At 41.8% G+C, this 20,603-nt stretch overlaps 1 protein-coding gene across 1 annotated transcript in view; it reads left to right on the top strand.

The window, feature by feature from the left end:
* The window catches only part of kis (chromodomain helicase DNA binding protein kismet), a 29,586-nt gene that overhangs the window by 8,246 nt on the left and 737 nt on the right, over positions 1–20,603 (top strand). The window contains 24 exon segments of the mRNA XM_011495508.1: positions 1,149–2,284; positions 2,387–2,646; positions 3,022–3,910; positions 3,913–6,152; positions 6,452–6,793; positions 6,870–7,152; positions 7,243–7,995; positions 8,077–8,301; positions 8,382–8,698; positions 8,775–9,611; positions 9,698–9,893; positions 9,983–10,288; positions 10,373–10,664; positions 11,346–11,874; positions 11,946–12,035; positions 12,757–12,942; positions 13,701–14,106; positions 14,268–14,553; positions 14,678–16,041; positions 16,119–16,476; positions 16,547–16,820; positions 16,905–17,055; positions 17,145–17,894; positions 18,151–20,597. Coding sequence (XP_011493810.1) covers positions 1,256–2,284; positions 2,387–2,646; positions 3,022–3,910; positions 3,913–6,152; positions 6,452–6,793; positions 6,870–7,152; positions 7,243–7,995; positions 8,077–8,301; positions 8,382–8,698; positions 8,775–9,611; positions 9,698–9,893; positions 9,983–10,288; positions 10,373–10,664; positions 11,346–11,874; positions 11,946–12,035; positions 12,757–12,942; positions 13,701–14,106; positions 14,268–14,553; positions 14,678–16,041; positions 16,119–16,476; positions 16,547–16,820; positions 16,905–17,055; positions 17,145–17,894; positions 18,151–20,597 — 14,810 coding nt within the window. The 5' untranslated portion in view covers positions 1,149–1,255.

Below are 20,603 nucleotides of genomic sequence, written 5' to 3'. Positions count from 1 at the left end.
GCAAGACAATGAGACGGATGTACGCACTCGATGGATTTTTGTCATTCCATCAGCTCATCCAACATGCTCTATGTGTGCATTCCGAAGACACTACGGGAGCTCTGAAAATCGATTTCCCAGACGCTGTTACTACGGCTACTGCTGCTGCTTTTCTTCCGTCGTAGATTTTGCTCGACCGGCAGCCGGTCAGAGTGGGGGAGGGGGGTGAATTATTTATTCGCCAAGGCTTTGATAATGCTCACGTATACGTACAAAACGCAACAGAGATGCTGATTGATTTTTCGAGTGTTCTTTCCGACTGAGTTAAGGTCTTTTTCTCGCACTTATATTTAACTAAATTTAAAGTAATACTTTTATTATATATATATATATATATATATATATATATAAATAAAATTACTACTATATAAATAAATAAAATTACCAAAGGCAAAGTTTTATAATATATATATATATATATATAAATATATATATATATATTATAAAACTTTGCCTTTGGTAATTTTTAAACAATATTAATCTTCGATTTATAACGATTTACAAATCGGGTATGAATTTAAAAGCGATTATAGTTTGACTTTAACATTTACGCTTCGTTGAAGTTATTTGCTGGTTAGGTTTAAATATTGCTCAATCAGCTGACGTGCTCATTTTCTTTATTCGCCAAAGCAATAACGAGTCAGCGAATGTGAATACTTGGTAGAAAACTTATTTATTCGTTGGTGCTCGTTAGACCGAACCATATAAAAACGTTATAAAATAAGTAGGTGAGTGAACTTGTGTGTTCGCGATAGTATGCGCGCGTAGAAGTATAAGCCCGGCTATTTTTAAGAAATTAATACGCTGACGGCGTCATAGAGAGAATGACTTTTTTTACAGGTGATGAGGATTAAGGATCGATGTTTTTAGATCTAAGTTGCGGAAATGTTGAAAAGTGGCAGGTCCTTAAGGGGGAAGGTTATAGCGGTTATGATAATTTAAGCCATAAGCGTATAGCTTTTCCCCTTTGGTGTCTACTGCGTACGTCGATGTCGCCAGCAAGTCGTAAAGAAAAAGAAAGCTCGTGTTAATTTTATCTAAGCTATAATTATCTTCGGAGCGAGGTAAAGAGTAGCATAGTGAAATGTAAAATTGGCATGTTGTTTCAGAAGACACAGAGAAGAAGCAATGATGGGAACGCTAATGGTATTAGAAGAAACTGTTCAATACTCCCACAAGCCCGACAAGGAGGCGAAGAGTCGTGCAGCGTAAAGACATGGACTCGTACGACTTATTTGGCGAAGATGTCAGTGGATCGATGCTCGATGCTCTTCCTGACCTCGGGGGGAATGATCACTTTGACCCGACAGCAGCAAGCAATTCTGTCGTAGTGTCGAGGGATGGTCCGAATCCCGGCCCCAATGGAGGAGGGAGTTACATTAACCAGTCGTACGGCATTAACCAGGAATCTCCGTTACAAAAATTAACGTCCTTCGGTGGATCTGAATTTGGCGGCACTAACCCCTTGCAGAACCCAGCGGCGCAGCAGCGCGGCATGTTTAACCAAAATCTCGGGACGTTCGAGGCGGGTCCCGGAGCCGGGGCTGGCGGGCCCCAACGCGGCATGGTATCGGGGCCTGGGCCCGGACCCGCCGCCTTCCAAGCCCAGGGCAGGAGCATCGGTCCCCCCGGGCCCGGGCCCCAGCAGCGGGGCCCACCCCAAGGACCCCACCCCGGTCAAGCCGCCCAGTACCCGGGCTACTCGGACAGCATGTACTCGATGGAGCAGCAGCACCCGATGGCCCGGGCCAACATGGCCATGGATCCGAGCATGCAGGCCTGGCCAGCCCAGAGTAGCGCCTATCCCCAGATGCAAAGGCACTACAACCAAATGATACCCCAGCCGGCGACCTATAGGCAGCACATGCCCCAATACGGTCACCAGCAGGAGCAGCCGAGCATGAGCCAAAAAATGCAGCAGCAACAACAGCAGCAGCAACAGCAGCAACAGCAGCACTTTTCCGCGCAGCAGGGCATGATCGGGGGTATGGGTGTACCGCACCAAGGAATACAGCCCGGGGCCAACAGTGGCGCCTATCAGCACATGGTCGGCCAGCAGCAGCAACACTATCAGCAGGGAGGCGCGGCTTCCATGTATGGTGGCTCTTCGAGCTACTTGGGCTTCGGTCCATCAATGCACCAGCAGTCACAGCCGCCTCAGCAGCAACCCCAACGAATGCCTCATCATCATCCGTCCCACTCGACCCATCAAACGCATCCCTCGCATCAGCAGTACCCTCCCTTGGTAAGAATTGGTCTCGTACTTGGTGCGAAATACGGGCCACTCAATATATCGTGCGTCTTATTCTAAAAGTAAATTGAAAAATCATGCTTTGCTTTGCTCTAGGGTCAACATACACAGCAGCACACACAGCATTCTGTACCACAGCAGCCACAGCAGCAACCTATGGATCCTCAGTATCCTCACCATTCGTCACAAATGTTCAATCAGCCACAGCATCCTGGCCCCACACCTCAGTACGGGCCTACGAAGCATGCTACGAGCCCTCAGTATAGGGCATCATTTCCTCAATCGTCTCCTCAAATGTCTCCCAGACCTCAAATGTCTCCTAGGCCACCAGCTGTGCAACAGCAGATGTCTCCCAGGTAACATTTTAAATTTCTCTCTTGCTTGAAAGAGAGATTGATCTTGATTGTTCGAATGCTCGATAGCCACACTCCTACTTAAAAGATTTTGCAATTACAGCTAGAAGTAGCTTGTACTAAAATTACAATTATTCACAATAATACAGTGTTTAATATAATCGTGGGAAGATTATAAAAATAAAATTACACATGGCTTATTCGCTTTTGTCAGATTAACCATTCAGTCTGTTAGTTTGCCCGGGCATTAGTTATACCTTCAAAAAATTATACTTTCTTTCTGCTCTAATATCATATATATAAAAAGCCATTTATAAAGTCTGCCAATAGAAAGAACTGTCCGTAAAATAAAAACGCAAAATATAATGAAACTTGTAGACCTATAATGTCTCCGGCCAAGCCCAGCACGCTGTCGCCTCATCCACATGTACAGCTCCCTCATCAACAGCAGCAGCCTCAACCGGTGTCCGTGTCTCCTTGCCCGACAACTTCGATGCCTATAAGCTCTGCCGCTTCGACACAGCAAACAACACTTCAAGCCCTCGAACAAATGGTGATACCAGGCGTCTCGGTTTCGAATCCGAACGTACCTTCACAAGACTACGGCCAATATCAATCGCGGCCACCAATGTCTCATCCACCAAATATCTTACCGCAGCCAGCAACGCAACCTCCTATGGGCCCAGTGGCAACGGGGCCACGCATGCCAATGCCATCGCAATGGCCACCGTCGCAACATCAGCCCCAGCCTCAATCCCAGCCCCAGCCTCAACCCCAGCCTCAACCCCAGCCTCAACCGCAGCCACAAGCCCCGCCACCACAGCCACAGCAACCACAGTCGCAACCCCCGCAAATCAGGCCACCAATGAGCCTAAACGACGGACGAAGTATAATGGAACCGCTTCAGCAACAGCAGCCAGCGCCACAGCCTCCACCACCACCAGTCGTATCCGAGCAAAGCGCTCCATTATATCCCATTAATGGAAACGAAAGTATTCACAATGTCGTGGAGACGACGTCAAGGGACACCACGGAAATCGTTCAAAGTTCCGTTCACTCTCTTCCACATCCACCACCTGTTCCAGAGACTGAAATACCAGATCAATCAATGGCTCATCAACAGCACCAACAGCAACAGCAGCATCATCAGCAGCATCAGCAACAGCAACAAATGCATCAACCGCATCATCAACAGCAACAAAGCCAACAAAATCAAATGATGAATAGTCAGGATGTAATGAGTCAACAGCAACAGCAGCAACAGCAACCCAACCGCATCATCAACAGCAACAAAGCCAACAAAATCAAATGATGAATAGTCAGGATGTAATGAGTCAACAGCAACAGCAGCAACAGCAACAGCAGCAGCAACCGCAGCAGCAGCAACCGCAGCAGCAGCAACAGCAGCAGCAGCAGCAGCAGCAGCAACAGCAGCAGCAGCAGAGAGAAAGCCCTATTCACAATAGCCCTCAAGTCAATACGTCGATGGAAGCTGTAACCATAAATCCAACGCACATCGAACCCGTACAATCATTACCCGCTACCAGTACCAGTAATAATGTCGAATGCGGCAGTGTATCGCCAATATTGCAACAGCAACAGCCAGCCGCAAATTCGATACAACTGCAAAATTCTATTCCTAGCGTGGAAAATACAATAGCAGACACGCAAACGAATGACCAGGCTGTCGAAATCAGCTCTGCCCAACAGCAAGCTGTTTGTCCAACGCCACCGCTTACTCAACAGCCACTGGTGAGTCAATCGCAATCGCAATCGCTCAGTTGCTCGCAATCTCCGGTACCGCAAATGACCGCGGTGGGACAATCGCAAATGATATCACCAGCTCCGACGAGTCAAGCTCAGGTGAGCCAGGCACCCGTCGTGCCATCCCAAATTCTACCGGCCGCCCAGCAGCAACAAATAATTCCTCCAACGTCGTCGACGATGAGTCCACCTCAGCAAATGCAGCTGACACCCGTTAGTCAGTCCCCGGTAACACAGTCTCAGACAGCAGTATTAGGACATTCCCCACAACCCGCCTTGCAATCTCAAACACAATCTCAGCCGCAGACGCATACGTCGCAAACGCCCCAAGTAAATGTGCTGTCTCAGAGTAACAGCGCGGTTACTTCCCCGTTACAGCATCAGACACCGAGCCAACCTCAAACACCCGATCAGTCGACTCAAGCCCAACCATCAAATACGATTTCCAGCCAAACGACGCAAATGCAAAGTCAGCTTCCCAATCAGTCGACGCAGGTGCAAAATCAAATTCCGAACCAATCGTCTCAGGTTCAATCATCGAACGAGATAGCAAATCAATCGTCGCAAGTACAGCCAAGCCAGGTGCCCAATCAATCCACGCAATTGCAGAGCCAAATTCCTGATCAGTCAACGCAAGCGCAAAACCAGGTACCGAATCAGTCGACGCAAGTACAAAATCAAGTGGTGACGAATCAAGTGCAAGCTCAAGTAACTCAAGCGCAGAGTCCAGCGAGTAGCGTAGCCCCGACAATAATTGCCGGGGCGACGCAACAAGCGCCGCAGCAAGTTCCTGCCGTTGGGCAAACTACTGGCATGCCGCCCATGCATAATGCCAATATAGCTGGGGTAACGATGCCGAGTTCCCAAGCCAATATTCCAGCCGGCCAAACACCTTTCGGGGAATACACGAATATTCCAAAAACCAACACTATGTACTCGAACGACATGGTGGTGGGATCTCAGCAACAAACACCGCAGCCGTATCATGCCGCGAGTGATAATAATGCCGTGGTAAACAGCACGGGTATAACAAATATAAATTATATGTCAACGACCGCGACACCAACCTCTATCACGCCCGGATTCACGAACTCCTTAGCTCCGGTAACTCATCATCAGGAACGAGCTGCCCTTCAGCAGCAGTTGCAGGAATTGTATTGCATGCCGGCGGCACCTGAAGTACAAGAAAAAATTGTCGCCTTGCAAGAGAAGCTGCAGGCTCTCCAGCAGCACGAAACGGGCGAACAGTGTAACGGAGGATCCCAGTGCATTCTCCAGACTCCTCTGTTTAATGCACCGGCTGTCGTGGATAGTCCTCAAGTTTCGAGTACGACTGGCCGAGGCCGAAGCAAGGGAACGTCACGAGCAAAAAAGAGCAGGAAGAAGGCGGACAAGGAAGTCGTGGCTCCTGTCGTGACGCAACCAACGATCCAGCCCGAGCAACCGGTATCCGATAATCTAGTCACCCCTGGAGACAGCAGCAATATTGTCGACAGTGCTGCTGATTCGGTGGAAGACATGAAACCGACGTCTGGTGGCGATGTAGAGGAAGAATGGCCTACTAAAACCAAGAAAGCAAGACCGCCGAGGAAACCACGTAAGCCGAAGGAACCGAAGGAGCCTAAAGAGCCGAAGCCTAAAAAGGAGAAGGAGCCAAAAGCACCGAAGGAGCCAAAAGCTCCAAAGGAACCAAAGCCGAAAAAGAAGAAGGATGGCAAAGAAACGACACCCAAACGTAGTAGAAAGTAAGTTGGATCGTTTATTTGCATTACGGAAAGCATCGTTTTTTTCGTTCGATATTATGGCATTTGTCCTCGCTATGTATCTATCTGTTTTTCTTTCTTCTTTAATACTTTAAGGGTAATAATCAATCATAGAAATATCGGTATAAAATTAAGTTGCTTCAATGAAATAGAATGAGTTGTTATAACTTTTCACATTTTATTTTTAACATTTATAACATTTTAATTATAATGTGTGCTTGAATATCGTAGGATTACGCGCGCCTGAATATAATTTACTTAATTATAATTGTTTGTTACAGGAAAGTTAAGTCAGAGTCGGGAGACGAAGAAGCCAAGTGTGAGAACGAAGAGGTCGCCGTTTCTGATTCTACTGCGATTAAAGATTCCGAAGCCAAATCAACCAATGTAACTATGGACGACGATAACGAACAAGTAGATTCATCGACTACCGAACCTATAGTGTCAGAATCCAAACAAGGAGGGGATGATAAGTCAGAATCTGAGAAAACGGGTGGCGATGAAGAAAAGAAGGATAGCCAAGATGGTCAAGTGACAGATACTCCTACCCCTGCGAAAAAGAAAACCCCCAGTCGTAAAAGGCCTAGTAAAGGCTCCAGTTCAAAATCACCAAGGAGCTCGAAGTAAGTTTTGATTAATAGAGTAATTTAAAAATTGGGAATCGTTTAATGTCATTGTTTCCCTTTACGTTTTTGATAGAAAACGGAAAAGTCGTATAGCTCCGGATTCAGATGGTGAAGAATTAGCGGCAACACCGCCACCATCACCCGAAGCCGATGACAACAAAAGACGATCAGCTAGAAATACTCATCGTAAAAAGTACGTCGATGACGTAATGCTTCGATTTTCCGACGATGAACTACCTAACCAAGATGTACAGGGCAAGAAGACTGATGGTAATGGTGCTACCAAGCCTGTGTCTGATAAAAAGACAAGTGAAGGCGGTGATGTTGGTCCGAACAAACCAAACTTTGTATATATTGTAAGCTTTATTCGTACAAGCGAATGCGTTTATTATTCTATTCAATTTGTGTAATTACTGTATTAATAAAAATTTTCAATCCACATCTAGAATACTACTGATGAGGACTCGATGGTTGTTCAACATATTTTATGTTCGCGTATGGGAAAAAGAGAAGTTAAGCCTGAACCTTCGGCTCCAGAAATCAAGCCGGAACTGCCTGCTGCCATAGACAAGACTGATGAAACTAAATCTGATACGGAAAAACTTGACGAAACAAAGGAAACAGAAAGCAGTGATTTGAAAGAAAAATGTAAGGACGAATCCATCTCAGACACGGAGAAAGAAACTCTTGACGAAGAAGATTGTAAAAAAGAGGAGTCTGAAAAGATTGAAGATAAGTTAGAACATGACGGAAAGGAAGAAAAGGAAATTGAAAATTTGAAAGAAGAAGAAGCATCGGCGGAAGAGACAATGGAAGATGATAACAAAAAAGAAAGTGTCGAATTGAAAGAAGTTGACAAAAATGTTAAGGAAGAAGAACAGGACGAGGACAATGAGGAACAACCTAAAAATAGTGAGAATAAAATAAAAGAAGATGGTGAAATGAAAGAACAAATTGCAGGAAAGCCTTTGAGTGAAACAGAGCACAGTGAAATTTCGAAAGTAGAATCAACGGTCCCATTGGATGGAAAGCCACAAATTGTTGAAGTTGAAGAGTATTTTGTTAAATATAGAAATTTTTCGTACCTGCATTGCGAATGGAGGACAGAGGAAGAATTGTATAAGGGTGATAAGAGGATACAAGCAAAATTAAAGAGGTTTAAACAGAAAATGCAACAAAGTACAAATATATTTGAAAATGTAAGAATTTTATAAGCCTTTTATTGAATTATTAAAAAAAGAAAATCAATTGATAAAATACGATGAAAAAATATGTTTTAGACCGAGGATGATCCATTCAATCCAGATTTTGTTGAAGTAGACAGAGTACTCGATGAAGCCACTCACACTGATCCAACGTCTGGTGAAACTGTAAGACATTTTTTGGTAAAATGGCGTTCTTTGCAGTACGAAGATTCTACATGGGAATTAGAAGAAGATGTTGATCCAGAAAAAATAGCACTTTTTCATAAATTTAATAAGTTGCCGCCTAAAGATCAATGGAAAGTATGTATTAAAAAATTATAATTTTCTTATTAATTCCAAGTATATTTATAAATGTTAAAATTATATTTTTGATATTATAGCCTAAAAAGAAACCAGTTGCATCACAGTGGGTTAAGTTGGAAGAATCACCAGTTTATAAAAGTGGAAATAGCTTAAGACCGTATCAGTTGGAAGGTCTAAATTGGCTTCTTTTTTCTTGGTACAATGGACATAATTGTATATTAGCAGACGAAATGGGTCTAGGCAAAACAATTCAATCTTTAACTTTTGTAAACGAAGTATACAAGTATGGTATTCGTGGACCATTTTTGATCATTGCACCATTGTCGACAATTCCTAATTGGCAAAGAGAATTTGAAGGATGGACAGATATGAATGTCATCGTTTATCATGGATCGTGCGTATTACTTATTATTTAAATAGTTGTATAAACATCTTCGTTTTTAATTAAATACTTTTATCTTATTTTATAGAGCTGCAAGTCGAACAATGATATCCGAATATGAAGTATATTATAAAAATGAAAAAAATGTACAAATAAAAGATCTTATAAAATTTAATGTACTTATAACGACTTTTGAAATTATTATCACCGACTTCAATGAGCTAAAGGGTTATAATTGGAGACTATGTGTTATAGATGAAGCACATAGATTAAAAAATCGAAATTGCAAATTACTCGAAGGTCTCAGACAATTGAACTTAGAGCACAGAGTTCTTTTATCTGGTACTCCTTTGCAAAATAATGTAAACGAATTGTTTTCGTTACTAAACTTCCTTGAACCAACTCAGTTTGCTAGCAGTGAAGCGTTCTTAAAGGAATTTGGTAATTTAAGTAGTGAAGATGAAGTTCATAAATTACAAATTCTATTAAAGCCAATGATGTTGCGAAGATTAAAAGAGGATGTTGAAAAGTCACTTGCACCCAAACAAGAAACAGTAGTCGAAGTGGAATTGACGAATATTCAGAAGAAATATTATCGTGGTATTTTAGAAAGGAACTTTTCGTTTCTTGCTAAAGGCACTACCTCTGCCAATATTCCTAATTTAATGAATACCATGATGGAATTACGAAAATGTTGCATTCATCCATTTTTACTTAATGGAGCAGAAGATCAAATTCAGCTTGATTATAAACATGAAAAAGAAGATTCGGAGGCTTATTATCAAGCGTTGGTGAACAGTTCGGGTAAAATGGTTCTTATTGACAAACTTCTGCCAAAATTAAAAGCCAGCGGCCATAGAGTTTTAATATTCAGTCAGATGGTCAGGTGTTTAGATCTTCTTGAAGATTATTTAGTTTATCGAAAGTAAAGTTCAAATCATTTTTAAATCTTTATTGCAATTGACATATTCTAGAGTATATGCCAAGATTTAATGTATATATTTATTTTAGATATCCTTATGAACGAATAGATGGAAGAATTAGAGGCAATTTAAGGCAAGCGGCTATAGATCGATATAGTAAACCAGATTCTGACAGATTTGTTTTCCTTCTATGTACAAAGGCTGGTGGCTTAGGGATTAATCTTACGGCAGCTGACACTGTTATTATTTATGACAGTGATTGGAATCCTCAAAATGATTTACAAGTATAAATTAATTTTTAATCTATTTATTAGTAATATATCGAATTAAATATAAATGCATATTTTTATTGAATTTTCTTATCTAACCGTAGGCACAAGCACGATGTCACAGAATAGGACAACAAAAAATGGTTAAAGTTTACAGATTATTGTGTCGTAATACGTATGAAAGAGAAATGTTCGATAAGGCTTCCTTAAAATTGGGATTGGATAAAGCAATTTTACAATCAATGAATACGAGTCAAGGTGGTAAAGATCCAGGCAACAAACAATTAACTAAAAAGGAAATTGAAGATTTGCTTAAAAAAGGCGCTTACGGAGCAATCATGGATGATGATAATGCTGGTGACAAATTTTGCGAAGAAGATATTGATTTGATTTTAGCCAGAAGAACACAGGTATTTAAAATGACTTAAAATTTTTTTAAAGACTTATCTTATATAGAAAATATATGAAGTCATTCGTGAATTGTCGTGTTTTAGATTATTACAATCGAAGCAGAAAAAGGATCTACTTTCTCAAAAGCCAGCTTTGCATGCTCATCGAATAGATCAGACATTAACATTGATGATCCAGACTTTTGGAAGAAATGGGCAAAGAAAGCTGAAATTGATACAACTGAGAAGAAAGAGGAAGAAGACTTGGTTATTTCTGAACCCAGACGAAGAACTCAAATTAAACGTTATGGTCATGACGAATCAGTGGTCGATATGTCTGAACTCGATAGCTCCGATGACAGCGATGATGAAACGGGCGGTAGTTTAACAGGTAGAGGTATGTTATAAGCATGTGCATGCTTATGTTTAAAATTTCTTTTTTCATATTTTTCAGTTTTAACTTTGCATTTAACGAATAACATTAAATTAATATTCATATTAATTTGGATTAATAGTTCCATTGTCAATTCTGTAAAGTAACCATTTCTAATTTCACGAATAATATAAAAGATACTGAAAGTAATTCCTATAATCAATGATTAAATTAATATCCTGAAATGTAAAAAAAATATTATAAAAATTTGGTTTCAAAACATTTAATTTTTCTAAATGTGCTTCAGTTTTTAGAGAATTTTGCATGTTAAATTAATACCTATTCTAAATGTAAAAATTTTAAATAATGAATTTAATAAAATATTTTTGAAATATAACACAGTTTTATTTAACAATGTAATTAAATTGGATTAGAGGTTTGTAAAATTAATTGTTTGTAAAAATTGGACTTTAGTTTATGAAAATACAAAATTTCAAACAGATTTAAATTTAGACTGATACCTAGAATTTTTTAATACTTAATAAAATGGTAATGATAACTATGGCGATGATTAATTTAATAATAATAATAGGAAAAAAATTAAAAATTACCCTATAGAGAAAATGGTGACTAAGAGCTAACAAAAATTGATTTCGTATTTATTTATAAAGTGTAAATTCATACGGATATATTTACTTAATATAGGGAAAAAACGAAGCCGAGATAAGTTTAATAAAAAATCACGCAAATTTTACGACGAATATGTGCCTCGTGAAGGTGAAGTGGTTTATGGCAATTGGGCTCGAAGTGAATGCTTCAAAGTTGAACGAGGATTATTGACCTTTGGATGGGGACGGTGGGAGGAAATTTTACAACACAGTCAATTTCGACGAGGTTGGCGCGAAGTTGACATTGAAGATTGTGCTCGAGTTATACTTCTCTATTGCCTCAGATATTATCGAGGTGATGAAAAGATTCGGAATTTTATATGGGACCTAATTACTCCATTAGAGAACGGAGAGAAAGTTAAAACGATACCCGTAAATCAAGCAAGTAGTAGTAATAGAAACAGCAGGCAAAAGAAGAAAAGTAGAGTTCGAGAAACGAGAGGATCGACTACGGTTAACAATAATGGACCAAGTGATCCGAACCATTGGAGTCATGCGGAGAAGTATGACGGGGACATATTCCTCGAGAGCAATTACAAAAAGCATTTAAGCCGACATGCCAATAAGTTCGTAAATTAACCATTATTAATTAAAGGTCTTTTCCATTTATTACTAAACATTTTTTGTACATTTATAGAGTTTTGCTGCGAGTCAGAATGCTGTATTATATAAAACATGAGATTATTGGGGATTTGGTGCAGCACATTAACGACGGCGTCCACGTTAGGTCAGTGAATTTTGTTTGTTTGCTTAATTGTCATTTTTCAACCGATTTATCGCGAAACATCGTGCACTCACATTGTGCTTACACAGCGCTTATACAGTTGCATGTGCAATGTATTTGTTCACCCTGGGACTTGTTTCTGTATAAGGAATGTTCAAAGCCAACCTATGTTTACCTTCATAGCTGCAAAGCGCTGCTGATTTACTGGCTACTAATAAATTTAGTTCATCCTTACTTTATCATTCGCATATAGACATATTTTATACTCGATTATAAGAATTTAAGTAAGACTCCATGCCGGGACCAAAATGGGTCGGCGATGTCAGCGTGACACGGTAAGAAGGAAAACTATGCAGTGCACTGTGTCAGGGGGCAAGAGTTTTACAATTTTTCCTTTGTTTGACATTATCAGTATTTCAGCAATAATAATCCAGTAATATAATATCGTGGTTATTTCATTAAATCTTAATAATATTAATAATATCCTTATGGATCAATTACAAATCAAAGCTCGAATACAAAAAAAAGTCTTTATGACGGAAAATGCTGATATATTCAAACATATTTTTCTCAAAATTTTAAAAAGCAAATTTTCAAAACTTAAGGTCTCTTTAAAAAAAAATAAAAAAAAAAATAATAAAGAAATAAATAAAGGAAAAAAGAAAAAATCCAAGACCGATTGGCATATGTAAATTGGCAAATTGTAAATGAAACCGCCCTACAGTGCGTTGCGGATAAACCTTCCACAATTGCCAGAGAAGCCAGTGAAGTGGTGGGATTCTACAGCCGACAAATCCTTAATTGTGGGCTGCTACAAGCACGGCTATGAAAATTTCGACCAGATGAGGAACGACCCCACGCTTTCTTTCATTACAAGCTGCCCTCTCCCTTCCCCGAACGACAAGCAAAAGTGAGTATCGACTTTATCACGATTGATGATTATCATTTTCTATATCTTCTCATGCGCTGCCCTGCCAATTCAAATGATAAAGTGCTAATCGCATGCTGAATACACACTACACATATATGCTTCATATTTTCGCTGGTATCACAATTCAAATCATACTGGCGATTAATATATAATTAGATCTGTGACCATTGGTGCTTGGTTACGAACAAAACAACCAGTGAAAATAAAGTGCTTGGCATTGTATGCTCTTTTTATGTTCTTCACTTGACATACCTTATTCATTTAATTATTCTTATCACTAGTTCTTATATGAAAATGTAGGCATTTCAAATTCACATCATCAAAGGTTTACGACTGCTGATAATATTACCTAGAAAATTAAGGGTTTTCAAGGACTATCTTATTAAAATTCCTTTCAATACTGTTTTCGATTTCTATAATAATATATTAATATTAATAATGCTAATATTAAAAATAGTAATAATAATAATAATAATAATAGTAATAGTAAGAGTATGATTATTAATAATAGTAATAGATATCGTTACAGCAATAATAATAATAGTATTAATAATAATAATAATAATAATAATAATAATAATAGTTATAAATATAAATCTAATTATATATATATAATTATAATAATATTGATGATAGTAATCTTATTATGATTGTAAGTTCATCAGAAACGTATGCGATTAGATAATTGCAGTGTCAATTTCTTGGAAATAAGGAGTTTGTTTTTGTTGTGAATTCAGAGATGACCCAAGTATGGATGTAAGTGAGATTGAAGAGGGCGAATCCTCGTGTATGGGCAAAGACTCGGAGAAATTTGGCTCAGTCGATTCGCCATCCGTATCAACCAAAAGCGACGCTGCCGTACCTGAAGCTGGAGCTAGCGGCAGCCATGATGGTTTGGAAATTATCCCCGAGGATGAAAAAACTTGGCCATCCGTTGTTGACCTTAATACACGTTTAAGACGCGTTATTACATCGTATCAGCGAAACGTTAACAAAAAGGAGGATATTAAAACACCGACTTTGCCCAATAATGGAAAAGTGGGCCCAGACATTAAAGTTGGAAATCACCAGGGTACCACAACAATGGAGCCACCTTTGAATATACAAAGTTGGGATTTACAAAAGTTGGCCATGTATTTATTGGTAAGTTCAAATAACTTGTTCCTTCGTTTATGCATGCGACAAACAACATTTTTTCCATATGTAAGCCAAGTTTGAGAAGGTTATGCATGCGCTTATACATATGTGCGCATGCAAATATATCAATACCTACTGCTACAAGAATTAAAATGTTTTTATAACAGAAAATGGAACGCAAAGAAAAAATGGAACAGTTGGTTAAGGAGCGGGAAAGAACGCGTATTGAAGAGCAAAAGGCTAAATGGACGAAACGTGAAGAGAGCGAATTTTTAAGAGTTGTCTCGACCTACGGCGTAAATTATGATAGAAAGAAAGCTCAATATGATTGGACGAAATTTAAGAGTATCGCCAGATTTGATAAGAAGAACGATAATGATCTTACAGAATACTACATGTCGTTTAGAGCAATGTGTAAAAAAGTATGTAGTGCTAAAATCAGCGAGGAAGAAGGTAATTTTTCAATTGTTTATATGTAAATAATATAAATTGTATATTGAAAATATCTTTTCAATATATATATATATATATATATATATATTTGTTATTAACTGAATATATATTTTGATGGAATTAGGTTCTGCTGATATTCCAATCGATCTTTTGAATCCTAATAAAGCCAGGCAAATTTTGGATCGCGTGGATTTATTAAGTAAAATTAGAGAAGAAATATTATCTCATCCTCATTTAGAAGAGCGACTCTGTTTGTGTCAACCGTCCGGAGATACTCCAGATTGGTGGCAACCAGGTAGACACGATAAGGAACTGTTGCTCGGGGCTGCCAAGCATGGACTTGGTCGAACTGATATCGCCATTTTAAATGATCCCGATTTTTCATTTCATAAGATGTTGGGTAAAAGTATCGGTCGCGACAATCAGCTCAATAAAAATCTCGACAAATCTGAAAAGGCAATTAAAATTGAGAATAGGGAGGATATTTTGAAATTTGATAAGGATGAAATTTTAGTGAAATTAGAAAAAGGCGAGGGTACGCTAAAAATTGAAAAGGTTGGCATTAAAAAAGATATAGCGCTAATGGGAGATAAAAAGCTCGATACCGGAAAAAGTCAAGTGGAATTGACTATTGTTAAATCAGAAAATAAAATCGAAGAAACGCAAATTACTGCAGGAGGACTTACAATCACTACCGTTACTAAAGCCGTGTCTCCAGAAAAGGATGTCGAATCATCGAAAAAAGAAGTTGACGAACTCACGATTATTGGAATAGAAAAGGAAAAGCCTCTGGAGGAAAAAGTGGAAGACAAACTTATTATCGATAAAGGCCAGTGTGATCTAACGATTGAAAATAAAATACCAACTACAGAGGAAGAGGTGGAGAAAACGGATAAACAAGAAAGTGAAATGAAGGATAAAGAAGAACTGGAGGATTGTAAGCCTTCTGTAATTCAAATTGATGAATCGGTGGAATCCAAAGAAAATGAAAAAACTAATGAACAAGAGAAAGATCAAACGGATGTAAAAGATCAAGATCCTGTCGAAGAGGAGGGTAAAGATAAGGAAGAAAAAGTAGAGAAAACGGATAACGAAATCAAGAAGGATGATAAGGAGCAGGAATGTAAGGATGAATCGAAATCCGAAACTCCAAAAGAAGATAAGCAACAATTGGACGAAGAGCTTGACAGTAAAAGATCTAATGAATGTCCGAAAGCTGAACTAATTAAAGAAGAAAAAATCGAAGATGAAAAAGAAAAGATGATCAAAATAAATAAAGAAAAATTACCATTATCGAAAATTGAAGATAAATGCAGTATGCAAGCTGCCGAATTGAAGGCAATGTTCCCCGACTTGGAAGTTATTCAACCATTATCACGATTAACGCAAATCGACACATTTGTACTAAGAGATAAAGGAGTTGATTATAACGAACCTACGGTTGCTCAGCTTTTATCACATAATTATCAGTCTGTCAAATGGCCCAAGGTATATTATCCACTATCGATGAAATTTTGTATTTTTTCTTTCGTTTTAACGTATTTTTAATGACGCTTATATTTTAGGAACATGCCATTGAGGCGCGATTAATGCACATTGTACACGCAATCGAGCACAAGGAGTGGCCTGTTTCAATAAACTTTACCGCTGGCGATGAAATAGAGGCTACAGTTGAAAAGGATCAATCGGAAATTATAACCATTACTACGGATCACGGAATACCACGTCCGATTCCTACGAGCTTAACCAGCAACAATAGCACCAATATTAATATCAATAGCATTAGCAGTGGCAACAACAGTACCACTACAACCACCCTAAGTAACAATATCAATGTCAATAACATGAACAGCAACACTAACAATTCATCCGCTTTGAAAAAACGTAAAAGACATATTGCCATTGACGTTGAAACTGAACGAGGTGACGACAAGTTTATGCAGACTATGAACTTCTCTCTCATTGATAATTCACGACAAATTTTACATTTCAGCCAAACTTCATGCACTACTTAACAGTAGCCACATGGCATCGCAGCCACCACAACAGTTAAGTAAACCCGTTTTATCAAGTGGTTCGACGTGGGAAGTGAATGAAGACACGCAATCTGACGAATCCAGGCGTTCTACAACCACTCAGCCACCACCAGCTCATCAGCAAGCAAGAGCACCGGCTATACCTTTTGATCTGAAATATACTGTGCCTGGAAAGCCGACTATTATTCCAGGAACATCAAGTACTCTGACACCCATAGATCTGTCATCTGGGTAATAATTTATTTATTATCCTTTTGCTTTTCTTCCTTAATTCCTTGCTATCATTGGTAAAATTCTTATAAATATTTTTTATAGATATTCCACAAAGCCAATAATAGATACGGTCAGTAAAGATATTATGAACGAAGTACAAGACTTTTCTATGCCAAATAAGGCTAAACAAATTAACAGTAATAAAGGGAAGCTAGACAGTATGTTGGACAAATTTGTAAAAAGGAAAAATATTGTACGTACTTAATTTTCATTATGTCATTTATAACAGTTGCTCGTTTGAATTATTTATAAGAAACAATAATTTGCACTTTGCTTAATTAGGCTGTAGAAGAACCGGTTATGGGAAAAGAGAAAAAGAGACGAAAGCTCGATGAAATTGTGCAAGGTCTGCAAAGAGAAAAGGAGCAGCAGAGCACTCATTATCCCGAACACAGTAAAAAGAATACAATCACGCCTAATGTAACAGTGACACCTACTTCGGCACCTATTGGCCTTCCGAATCCACCTCCAACTTCACAGAAACCCTTCTCCATAACAGTAACGTCAATACCTTCTTCAAGAGCCTCTGGAAGTTCTTCTAATCAATTGCCACCTCCATTATTACATTCGCACAAAGATAGTTTTTCAGCTTTATTGGCTCAGGCCGAACAACAGAATCGAGAACTTGTTAAGAAACAGCAGCAGCAGCATCAACAGCAGCAGCACCAACAGCAGCAGCAACAACAACAACAGCAGCAGCAGCAACAGCAGCAGCAGCAGCAGCAGCAGCAGCAGCAAGCTGCATTTAATGCTGCGCATGCCTCTTCTTCTAGCCATAGAAAGAGTTATGAATCGATGATTGCTGAAATAAACAAAGTTGCTGAGTATTCATCAAAGATCGGGGCTTATTCGCATGAGGCTAAAGTGAATAAATGGCTGGCGGAGCAGACTGCGCTTACGGAGCAATTGAGTGCAGAATATCTTAATGCGCCAAGAAGAAGGCGACCTCGCGTTGATCCATCACTACTCGACTGGAAGAAACTTACCGGTGAAGAAAATGTGGCTGTAATAAATAGACTGACTGGGAAAAAGGTAAGAGATCTCGTATATTTCAGTTTCCTCAAATTTTAACAAAGTAATGGGCGTGGATACATTTCTAAGGGATATTTATAACCGAATTATCACGTTATTGATGGCATCTTATAAACGTTTAATTAACTTAATTTCAAATTAATTCATTATTAAAATTAATAGAGAAATATTTTATTGACAATTTAGAGAGAGAGAGAGAGAGAGAGAGAGAGAGTGTAATCATGAGCTTTTGGGCTCGTTTGTCGTGCATTTATAGGTGACCGGAAGCAAGGCCCCTCAACTAAAACGACTAGGACAGTGGTTAATGGAAAATCCGATGTTCGACGTCGATCCCAAGTGGGCTGAATTAGTAAAAGAACGTGGCAACTTACCGCACGATTTGCAAAAACGATTGCCCGGGCAGGAGAGGGGACGCGACAAGGGAAAAAGTCCGGGACGACCAAATATGATGCCAAGCCCGAATAGCCAACAGAACGTCAACCAAGCCAACATTGCCGCAACGTCAATGGCTTCCGGGCTCAACTTCCCAGCTCTCGGCAATCTTAACAATTCCCTGCTCTCAGGTCTATCGCTTGGCAACTTCGATCCAAAGAACAATCCGCTGCTTATGCCATTCGGCGGTCTTCCTAATCTCGGGGCTCTCGGTGGCCTCGGTAATCTCGGCAACCTCGGTAACCTTGGTAATCTCGGCAACATGAGCCTCACGAATTCACTGTTCGCGAATCTTGCGGGCTTGGGTCTGCCCTCGCTCGCAGGAATGGAAGCGCTCGGCGGGACGCCCACCACCAGCCAAGCCGAGACCAATGTCGTCAGCTCAGCCAACACCCGCAACACCAACTCCACGAGCACCAGTAGTACAAGCAAGTCGCGCACAAAAATGGAGCCGCCGACGAGCAAATCCTCAGCACCGTCCACCTCGACGTCCTCGTCCATGCCAACAACGACGCCCTTCCCCTTCTTCTTCCCGAACCCCGGTCTCCTCTATACACCCCTCGGCCTCGGTGGACTCAATCCATTTTCCATGCAACCGGGTGGCGTCTCCTCTGCCTACGAGAGCCTCGCCCAGTGCGGCCTCCTTAATCCGGCGAGCGCCGGTGCGAGCACATCGGCCGCGCCCTCGCGCAAGTCCACCGCTACCTCGGGCGGTTCTCGGCACTCCCGGGACCTCGCCGACGCCATGAAGCGCAAGGACTCCGATAAGAAGTCTAGGTACTCTCTTGACCCGTCACTGAGCCTTCAACAATATACGGACGCGGCACTTCATGCTGCCGCAGCCGCGGCCGCGGCTTCCGAGGAGCGGCGGCGAACTGCGGCTGTCAACGCGGCTGCGGTGGCTGCGGCCGAGCGCGCCGATGCCGAAAAAAAGGCTCCAGCCATGGAGACGATCGAACTTTCTGACATCGCCGACCTCTCGGCTCGCATCGAGCGTAAAACCAAGGAACAAGAAATGAAAGAGGCTTTGGAGCAACTGAGCAAGACCAGCGCCGAACTTTTCACAAGGAACTTCGAGAGCCTCCAGCAGGTCACGGCCAAACGAGTTCGTACCCCCGAGCGTCACGCCCCGGAAGCCCACTCGACTCCCTCCCTCGAAGTCACCCTCGAACCCATAATGAAAAAACCGCGCATGGAGCTAAAGGACCACAGGGGGGACTCCGACACCGGCTGCTCGCTGTCGGCCCGTGATAACGGCCCTCTACCCCCGCCCCCGCACCGTCCCCCATCCCGACCACCGTCCCGACCGCCTTCCTCTCACCGCGAAGCCGCGAGCATTGTCCCCTCCTACCCGTCCCGCTCGCCCACACCCAAAATCGCGGCCACGATCGAGCCCGTGCCCTTGCCCCTCTCCCTGACCCTGCCCCTGCCCCTGACCGTGCCAGTGCCAGAGTTGCTCGAGGCGATGGCCAGACCCACTCCTACGCCGACTCCGACTCCGACCCCGAACCCGACCTCGAGCCTGACCTCGAGTCTGACCTCGACCCCGAGCCTCGCCGTCACCGGTCCTCTGTCAACGCTTGCACTCGCTCCAACGGGCGCGCCCCTCTCGCCGCTGCCTCTCACCGCCCTCGCGACCACGATCACGGCGGCGGCGGCGGCGGCAGCAGCGGCTGTGGCGTCAATGACAATGACAACTACGACGACGACGATGACGACGACAACGACCATGACGACGAGCCAATCCATAACGTCGCCGTCGGTTTCGCCGGGACCGGCGTTCGCCTCACCATCCGCACCCTCGACACCACAGAAACTGTCGAGCAGCCCCGAAGCCAGCCCCTCGCGCGACTCGCTCTGCAACAGTAATAAGGAATCAAGCGAGTCCATTAGCTTCCAGCAGCCACCGATCGACGAGCCACAGCTCTCACCCGATATAGCACTCGGGGGTGGTGCTGGTATTGGTGTCGGTGTTGGGGGTGGCGGTGGCGGTGGCGATGGCGGTAACAAGTCCGTCGAGAGTCCTACAAAGGGCGGCCTTGGTATCGCGGAGTCGGAATTCGAGGACGGCAAGGGGGCTAAGAGCAAGAAGGCGAGGAGTGCCAAACGCCTGAACCCCGAGCCTCCGGTCGAGCGAAAGAACTTGCGCTCGAGTGCCGGCAGGCAGGCAAGAGCGGCCGCGGAGAGACAAGCTCGGAGCTTGATCGAGGGTGAGCAACAGCAGCAGCTACAGCAGCAGCTTCAACAGCAGCTACAACAGCAAGCCGATCAGCAGGA

This window comes from Ceratosolen solmsi, unplaced genomic scaffold (assembly GCF_000503995.2).
Source record: "Ceratosolen solmsi marchali unplaced genomic scaffold, CerSol_1.0 scaffold1, whole genome shotgun sequence".
In the NCBI taxonomy this organism is placed as follows: Eukaryota; Metazoa; Arthropoda; class Insecta; order Hymenoptera; family Agaonidae; genus Ceratosolen; species Ceratosolen solmsi.
This window is presented reverse-complemented; position numbering and strand designations above follow the sequence as displayed.